Source organism: Amborella trichopoda, chromosome 10 (genome assembly GCF_054954075.1).
Source record: "Amborella trichopoda isolate Santa Cruz 75 chromosome 10, AtrichopodaSantaCruz75HAP2 v2.0, whole genome shotgun sequence".
Taxonomy (NCBI): domain Eukaryota; kingdom Viridiplantae; phylum Streptophyta; class Magnoliopsida; order Amborellales; family Amborellaceae; genus Amborella; species Amborella trichopoda.
This window is the reverse complement of record NC_142345.1, coordinates 25,211,655-25,221,116: the sequence shown is the minus strand read 5'-3', so window position 1 is coordinate 25,221,116 and position 9,462 is coordinate 25,211,655. Positions and strand designations below refer to the sequence as shown.

At 35.3% G+C, this 9,462-nt stretch overlaps 1 protein-coding gene across 3 annotated transcripts; it reads left to right on the top strand.

Moving 5' to 3' along the window:
• Positions 1–1,295: 1,295 nt before the first annotated feature.
• LOC18424846 (uncharacterized) lies at positions 1,296–6,227 on the top strand. Of its 3 annotated transcripts, none has more exons than XM_088849603.1 (3): positions 2,070–2,121; positions 5,118–5,430; positions 5,520–6,227. In XM_088849603.1, exons 2-3 carry the CDS (start codon positions 5,374–5,376, stop codon positions 6,072–6,074), a joined length of 612 nt encoding a protein of 203 aa, XP_088705729.1. In that variant the 5' UTR covers positions 2,070–2,121; positions 5,118–5,373; the 3' UTR covers positions 6,075–6,227. The 3 variants fall into 3 exon arrangements, with proteins under 3 accessions (XP_011629162.1, XP_088705729.1, XP_011629163.1); XM_011630861.3 differs by having other exon boundaries at positions 5,115–5,430; XM_011630860.3 differs by lacking the exon at positions 5,118–5,430 and having other exon boundaries at positions 1,296–2,121.
• The last annotated feature ends 3,235 nt before the right edge of the window (positions 6,228–9,462 follow it).

The window sequence follows — 9,462 nt, the reverse complement described above, 5'->3', positions numbered from 1 at the left end:
AAGATGTCATGTTTGAGATCCGTACCTTACTCACTCTTTTTTTATTTAAATATCTATTGATTGAATTTGTTTGAATCAATGTATGAAATGTTTCGTGTTTCTGTCAGTAAGTGCACCTAGAGTTTGAACTGGTCAATTACTTAATTTGATTGATTTAGTAGTGCATAGTTTTACTGGGTCTTGCCCTATGGGCTAGACTGAGTTGTTCCATGTTGTTTGTAGAAGTCAAGATAAATTAAAGAATTCGTAGAAATCCTTGTAAATGTGAAAGTATGTGAATGTTGTATAATTCCTTTTGTACATAACTTGAGTTTCCGAGACTTGATTGGATGTTTAGTTAGGTTATAAATAGATCCCTTATTTGACGACTTGTTTTATTACTACTTTATAACTAGAAAATGTTATTCATCTAATATAGAAGTATCGATAATGACTAACGGAGTGCAATTGGTATTATGTTTTGAAAGGTATTTTGAGAATAACTCATATGACAGACATGTTCCGTACAAGGTGGAAAATTTAAGGTGATCAAATACAATGGAAGTAATTCCAAGAGTGGCGATGGACAGGGTGGGCCAACCGGCCCAGCTCTAAAAACCTAGGGGCTGGGCCATGCCAAGATAGTTCCGATCCGATTCAACCTAGAACAATCCTTGTTTTTTCCATCTTTTTTGCATTATTTTCCTTTAAATTTACCCTATGTGGCCCGACCCTCAGGGGAATATGGCCCGGGCTAGGCCACACCTGTTGCCGGCCCTAAGTAATTCCTTGGTAAAAACTCATTATGGGAACTTGATATGATGTGATTCGACAAAGTTGACTATTATATATTACAATATGAGTCTAGCTAGTGGTCGTGAATTGATAGAAAAGTGATAATCTAGATATATATTATATATTGGAAGGAGAATCTTCTAATAAATTGTGTACATTGCATCTCAACAGGAGCCAGAGCGATATTAAAGCAATTCCACCGACACAACCTCATGGTTAAGGTCCATTTACAATGAACAGATGCCTGCATACTTTTAACAAACTATCATCATTAATTTGCTTGAATAGTTCGTGTTTACAAATGTTTGTTATGTGCTTAGTTCAATTGTATAAAATACTTTATCTTCTGTTGGCAGGCAGTCTAATTCATCGATACCTAACCACATCGAGGGTAAAGAAGTTATGCCCGATGAAATTAGACACCAACACGGAACTCGCCCCAAAACGTGACAGGGAGGACATCGAACCAATGGATAGCCATATAGAGGTGTTTATAACACAAAATTGTAGAGATCTTGAATGAAGATCTATAGATCTGACACTACAAACTCATTATTAAAAAGTGATAGAGAAGTGAGATCAATAGAATTACGATTTAAGGGTTGATTTATTTAAAAGTGAATAGATCTCTCTTTAGATCGTCAACAGAGTCGACATTGATCCTAGTACAAAATATTGAAAGAAGAGCAATGAAATTATCATAGATCTAATAAAATAAATAAAGTAACTAAAAATGTAAAGAAATAGTGAAGAGAGACTTACCTGATTAGGCCAGTTGGCCCCGAGATACCCAAGGCTTTGAAGCTTTACACGTATCAAGTTCGTGATTGAGTTTATACCATATACCCTCCTTTTTCTCTTCAGAATTGACCAAGCCTTGGCTTAGTTGAAACAGGTTATGAATCTGACCTAGTCGATTCGGACCATGGATAAACAAATTCAAGATATATGTATCCACATTTTGGAGTAGAAATAGTGTTTGGTACCATGTGCTGCAAAAGCTAGGTTTAGAGCCTAAAGGCCCAAAATGGGGATAAATTTTTCCCCAAAAAATACATGGATTAAAGAAAATCAAGCATCGTGCAATTTTAGTTGTACTCAATTTTTAAGCTGCCCGTTGCTTATTTCCTCACATCTCTTTACTATCTCTTTCTCTCGATGTGTAGAGCTCTCTTCCTGATTGCAACCACGACCTACAAGCTCGTCCTCCCCATCCAACACAAGATCTGGAGATACGAAGTATATAAATCCATTGGTCGTGCTTTGATCAAAACATTAAGCTGCAATGTTGCTACTTCTTTTTTAGAGCCGGCAACCTCCATTCATCCATTAAAACCAGTGCTTGAGGTATGCATTCTGAGCACTATAAAAATCGTTTTCCCTAAAATTTGCAAAAATACTCTATGAGTTTGCTTCATTTGTAGATCTACTTATTATGGCCCAAGTTTTGTGGATTTCTCAATCCCTGAGATTTCAGGAGATATGGAGCCATTTTTACGGCTTCAATCAATTTTTTCGCAATGTTTGTGATTGTGAATATTTTTTGGAAACTTTAAGTGATTTCTGGCTGTTGGGGATTTCCTAATATTGCCGATTTTTTTAGGTGATTTCTGGTTGTTGGGGTTTTCCTGCTATTGGGGATTTCTCAATCTACGTTGATTGCTTTATACGTATTATAAGTTCTCTTTCTTTTGCCCTTTTTGTTTCAAGCACTGGTATTATAAGATTTGGGCTAGGATTCATAGGTTTTATATTTTCATCTGGTTGAGGTCCACTTCCTATGAATATCTGGGTTTTTAGTTACAATTAGATTAGTCATTTGATGATGATAGCATTTTGAGTATATTATCCTTGGAGTTTTAGAGGTAATCAAGTGTAATGCATTATTATAATGTGTAACGTCTCATAGATCAGAGAATGTATGCATCCAGATACATTCAAACAATGCATGCAGCTATATATAGAAATATTATCAGAAACCATATTATAAATTTCTCTCTCTCTCTTTTCTCTCTCTCTCTCTCTCTCTCTCTCTCTCTCTCTTAATATACAACTCGTGATATGCTCGATTTTCTGCTGATTTCACAACAGTATGAAGACTAGAAAAAATAGATGATGCAGCAATATTATAATAATTCGATATTGATCTTGAACTTTCATCCAGTTTTGGATCCATGTCTTCTGATCTTTTTCAACTGATTTAGATCAAGCTGATTTGATGTTTAAACTGATTTGCTTTGCTTACCTGAATCCTCTCTTGAGGGGCCTCTAAATACTTGTTTTTTGTTTACATGATTCATTAGAACAATCTACTAATATTACATTATATTATTGTTTTCCTTGATTTTATTTTGGTAGCCTACGTTGTATGGGGTTCTTTTTATTTGGTATTAGTAGTAACTAAAAAATCATACTTATTTCACAAGATTTGAACCATCTATTTTGAGCAAAATAGGACTCCCTTCACTAGGCATTTCAAGGGGCAATATGAAAGCACAAACGAGACTGCCATGATGCTTGTTTTAGAGTGTTAAATATGCCCCTGGAATTGCTGATATTGCAGGACATGTCTATCTTCCCACTTTATGCATATTTTACTAAATAATTAGCTATTTTGGTTGTTGCTAGTAGGTAGAAGCTTTTTTTTGCTATTTTCATTTATTAAGTATGAAACTTATTGTGAATAAAGTAATAAGTATGTGCATTGAGAATGAGTATGTATGTGTCCTTGTACTAGATCCTTCTTCTATCTAGGATCTATTCCTAAGGATGTCTGCAGAAAATAACATGGATACCATGGAAGATGATCTTAGGGAGAGCAACAAACGCAAGGCAGCCATAGTAGGTGCCTATGCAGGTTGTGTGATGGTAATGAAGATAATTAATAGATCGATTCCTATTACGGTCTTGGCCACAAGAAAAGATGAGGACATTGTCAATACTATAAACATCAATTATCGTAAGCAGATACAAATGTCCTAGGGAACATATAAGTTGGAGCACATGATAAGTGTGCGAGGTCTATTACAGGACACTGCATGGGTAACTTTGCAAAAATAGTTGGTCATATTCTTGCATATTAAAATAAGAAACTTGGACATGACATTGGTCGCTCGAGCGAAATTATAAGTCAGCATCTCAACCGATCACTAAATACGATATTAGCCCTTCATCGCGACTTCATTAGGCCAACCACATTGCAAACACCCCCCAGATTGCAAACGATCCTAGATTTGAACGATATTTTAAGGTAATGCATATGAAAACCCATATGTCAAGTACTTCACAAATTTAGATGTACCTTTTTTTTATGCAAATTAATATTCAATCATAGGATTGCCTTGGAGCCATCGACGGCACACATATTCTGTCAAGTTACCAATGATGTGCGTGCTAAGTACCATAATAGGAAGAGTTTCTTATCCCAAAATGTCATGGCAACGATGTCCTTTGACTGAAAATTCCAATATGTCTTAGCGGGTTGGGAGGGTTCTACAACAGATTGAAGGGTTTTATCGAGTATATTATCAAGGAAAGATGCTTTCCATATTCCATCTAGTAATAATCCATACGTGTATTGCATTGTTTTTAATAAGATCAAATGAAAATTAATAATACCGTTACAATTTTTTTCCTATATCCTCGGATTTTTTGTACAATATGGCCACGTTCATTACCATCTGAAGGAGTTTTCCCAGAATAACCCAATCAACACTGCAGAGGAATTGTTTAACCTCTGTCATTCATCATTGCATAATGACGTCGAACATATATTTGGGATCTTAAAATGACGATTCTCTATTTTGAGAACTGCGGTAATCTACCCAATTCAAACTCAAGTGAAGATTATCCTAGTATGTTGTATACTACATAACTTCATTATGAGTACAGAGGGCGTGGTTGTTGATCACGAGAATGATGGCGATGACAACAATGATGGCGATGACAACAGTGATAGTGATGACAGTAGTTCCAGCAGTTCAAGCGATGAGGACCCCCTGCATGTACCACGACACCTATTTTTGGAAGGGGTCAGAGGAAAATGGATGATTGGGATATTTTTTTATATGAAATTGCCCATAAAATGTGGGAATATTATAGTGTTTTCTTGAGTTAGGTCATTGAATATCGTTAAAACTATGACAATAGACATGCTTTCATATTGTATATTTACTTTTCAATAATTGAATTATGCCCCGAATTCCTTGATTATGATGTAAATATTGATTATGCACTGATTTCCTCCAAGACAATGCATGTTGTCAACTACTTTATGATGTGTATATGGATTAGTAGTGCAGTAAAAATTCACACAGTTGTGGTTTGTAATTATTAATCAGTAGTAGCCAGCCCACATCTAACAAAAAAATTACTTGGAGCCAAATGGTGGACCTCGTGCACCTTGGCTTACTGAGAGAACAAGCGAAATTAGGGAAGAAATCGGAGGGGCAGTTTCAAAAAAGAAGCATGGTTTGCGATGCAAAAGAAGTTCAATACTGAACTTCTGAACGTCACCACAGACCAACTGAAAAACAGGCACAAGCATTGGAAGGCAAAATATAAGTTCGTTAATAACCTATCAAATGAAAGTGTGTTTGGATGGGACCTAGCACGACACATGGTCACAACATATCCCATTGTGTGGGATGCATACTTGTAGGTATTAATTGTTTGATTTATATTATATACTATGTTCTCAAGGCTATATTGTTTGCGTTTGAGCTTTTTGGTATTATGCATTGTAGGGACATAAGGAAGCAAGGTTATTCCAGGATAAGGTCGTGCCTTACTGGGAAGATTTATGTATCATTATTGGAGGCGATATGGCTGATGGTGGAGGTGCACAAAGCCATGCCGATGTAGAGAACAACCATCTTAATAGAGAGGAGGAAGTTCAAGAGACATCGATGCATGAGGAGAGGATTGGAGTTGTTGGCACAGAGGGAGATGAAGAGGAGACCACCCAGGATGCCAAGAAAAGTAGATCAAATGCAAGAGGGTCAAGGGATTCGAGTGGTTCAACAACCAGTAAAAAAAGAAAGAAGAGAAAGAAGACTAAATATGACCTTTATGCAGAGAAGCTTAGCGAGATTACCGAAACTATCAAGGGCATGTCGGCGACTAAGGATGAAGATGTGTTGAGTGATGTTTTCGATGATGTGATGAAGATGAAATCCATGGACTCTCAAAAGCGAATAATAGATTACGATTCTCTATCTTCTGATATAAGAAAGTGTAAAGCTTTCTTGGCCATGAATGACCAAGTGAAGGATGATTGGGTCAAACTGAAGTTTGGATAATACAACACTAATTTCAATTTATTGTTGACAACACTAATTTCAACCGAACTTTACTATTTTCATGTTATTTTGTGAATTATTTCCTCTTTGTTTGTTAGAGCCAATGACTTAATGTTTGGATTTTGGATGATTAGTAGGATTATGTTTGATGCTTATGGAGTGTAGTTCACTTCGTTTGATGGATTTCATGATTTGTCTTCTTTAAGTTGTTAATTGAGCAATAACAGTTCAGTTAACCAGATAGTTTCCAATTTTGGCATTGACTCATTAGTAATTATAGAGATTTGCTCCAACTATCACTCAACTTACCTATGATGTGGATTGTGGAGGGCCATTGTTGGGTTGTTATACTGTGGAAATACTAGTTTTTCTATTGATTAGCTAAATATTTTACTGCGCACAAAATGGCAAAGAGTTAAGATAGTTGATGGAACTGCTATGCCCTGTAAATGCACTAGGAAACTTTTAATGGAAATGTTGCCTTCGATAGAATGCTTTATAAACAATAAGTATTTGTATGCTTACCAGTGAAATAGGAAACTAAGAATTAATTTGTGGGTGTGTGGGTATACTGCATATACCAAAGCATACAAACTCCTATAAATATATTTGTATGTGTGTAATTTCTACTTTATTGCCCTGGTGTTCCTTTATTTAATGAATAAGGATGGTAAGTCCTAAACAGGAAAACGAACTTATAGAACTCAGGTTTCTAGCCTGGTTTTGCTTCAAATTTTAGATTGAAAGGGAAAAAAAAGAGGCAAAAGTTGGATTAGTAAGCTTTGATACAAACCGAAAAACATAGGGCTCCATATTGGAACTGTTTCACCTCATTAACAAAATAGACAGGCTTTTGCCGGTAGATCATATAATATAGGTGTCAGCCAAAAAGGTTTTTCTTGCCTTGCATTGGCTGCCCATTGTTGGTTTGTTATACTGTGAAATACTCGAATGTAGTTGCATATTTTGTTGCATAATTGGAATTTAGTGACTAATTGATTTGCAACTTATGGAGAGATACCCTAATGTTTTGGAAGGAGTTGTTCAACAATGTCTCTCTTACTAAAATTGTCTCGAATATACTATTTTTTGGCTTGCACAGATGATGGTAATCATAAATTTGCACTACATTCCAGCAATAGTTATTCTTTCCTTTGATATCGTCAGCCCATGATGAATCAAGAGACTCATTTCCACCTTGTCGTGTATTTGCAAGTTTCCTTTACTCTTTCTTTTCTATTTCAGCAACTTACTTGGCAAATTATTATTTTTTATGGATCTTTGTATGGTTTTACTTTGTAGCATGTGAAAGGCCATGGGTCTAGCTCTAAGCAGGGGCAATCCTTTGGTGTTTTAAATCTGAGACCCCTTGCATATCTTTGCATGTTTATCTATGCTATTTTATACTTCTAATATTCATTGAAGTTTTTGGTTGAAATTGTCAAACAACGCAAGGTGGCACCGTTATTATGTAGTGTTTGTAGGCTGCGTTCTAGAGATTTATAGAACTTGGGAGGAGTGCAACCGCCAAGTGGATGGTTTCTCTGAGGTTGTCCATTCTTCGTGTCCAATATTTCAAGAAGCACAAGAACGCTTCCATAATTATCACAAGGATAATCACTCAACATATACCTACATTACTATTAATCTCAAGGTGCAAAATACTAACATGGACATGAATGGTTGAGGTTCTATTCGGAAGAGGGCCATGAAGGCGATCATTGTTATGTCAATCTTCTTCTTTCTAGCTAAGATAATGTGGGGATAATGTAAACTGTGTTGTCATATTAACCAACATTTATCGAATTTGAAAAAGAGTCAGAAGAAATTGTTCGATCCTCTTATTTCTTGAACCGAGAGATCCATGAATCAGGGTCTTAATGCATATAGATACAAATGGTCCAATGGGAGAAAGAATTTTCAAGAACATTTGGAACATTTCGTTTCTGAGCGGAAGAACCATTTTCAAGTAGTGTTCGATCGATTACGTATTAATCAACATTCTATTGATTGGTTTGAGGTTATCGACAAACAAGATTTTTCTAAGTCCACTTCGTTTCTTTTTATCCAAGTGTCTAAGTTACTTCCTTTTTTCTTTGTGAGTATCGGGAATATCCCCATTCATAGGTCCGAGATCGACATCTATGAATTGAAATGTCCGAATGATCAACTCTGCAATCAGTTGTTAGAATCAATAGGTGTTCAAATCGTTCATTTGAACAAATTGAAACCTTTCTTATTAGATGATCATGATACTTCCCAAATATCGAAATTATTGATCAATAAAGGAACAATAGCACAATTTTGGTTCAATAAGATGCCAACGTGGATGATTGACTCATTCCATACTAGGAATAATCATGGGAAATCCTTTGAGAGCACGGATTCCTATTTCTCAATGATATCCCATTTGTGTTGCCTATATTAATGCTTTCATTATGTCGAATGCTAATAAACAGTGTCATTAAGAACCAGATGGCCAACAATCATGTTTCTCTTCCAAATGGAGAAGAAATAAACTTTGTCAAATAAAAATTATGTCAAATAGAGTCCCGAAAGTGAAAAGACTTTTTTTGAGGGCATGGTAGCAATGGGTGCTATAAACTTGTAGAAGAAGTATTGGAAAGAAATATGCCTCATCATGTGTGAGGAGTATGGATGTGTGAGGAGTATGGACCTGTATTTCGCATAGGCATGCTAAAAAGCTAAGTCAAATGTTTGAAGTATAAGTATAAGAATGTTAAAGAGATCCTTCAAAAACTTGGTTTCCATGTTGATATATATATAGATATATATGGAACAGGCTTCTATGACCCAATGGGCTCACAAGAAAAAATGAGTCCAATGGCTCAGATTGAATCTGGGTTGATCTAACGATCACGGATGCCCGATAGTATTTGAATTTTATTTTATTTTTTACAATCCAAATCACTTGAAATTTTAGACATGTGTTAATAAAAAATAGGTGAATACTTGAAAAATATTAAAAAAATATTTTACATGAAACAAATTATCAAAATACCCCTATAAATTTTTTGGGGTATTTTGATCATTTTTAATTTTACAGATTATTTTTTTATATATTTTTGTTAGATGCGGCTTGATGATAAGAATATTTACCTAAAATTTCAAGTGATTTGGATTCGTAGAAAAAAAAAAAAAATTCAAACACACACACACACACACACACACACATATATATATATATATATATATATATGGACGAAAAGTCTTCCCAACGTCTATAGGTGAAAATGAACAATGATTTCGCCTACCATTATCACCTTCCAAAGTTCATCTCATGGTCACGATTGTCTGGCAGTGTTTCATTTTTTATTTTTTTCTACAAATTAAAATGACTTAAAATTTAGAGTGTATGTACTTAGTG

Bases quoted from the DNA above. Each gene is read 5' to 3' on its own strand.
- LOC18424846 (XM_011630860.3), top strand. From the start codon at position 1,933: ATGTGTAGAGCTCTCTTCCTGATTGCAACCACGACCTACAAGCTCGTC. The intron at 2,122-5,519 runs GTATGCATTCTG...TATGCATTGTAG, and splicing joins CATTAAAACCAGTGCTTGAG to GGACATAAGGAAGCAAGGTT.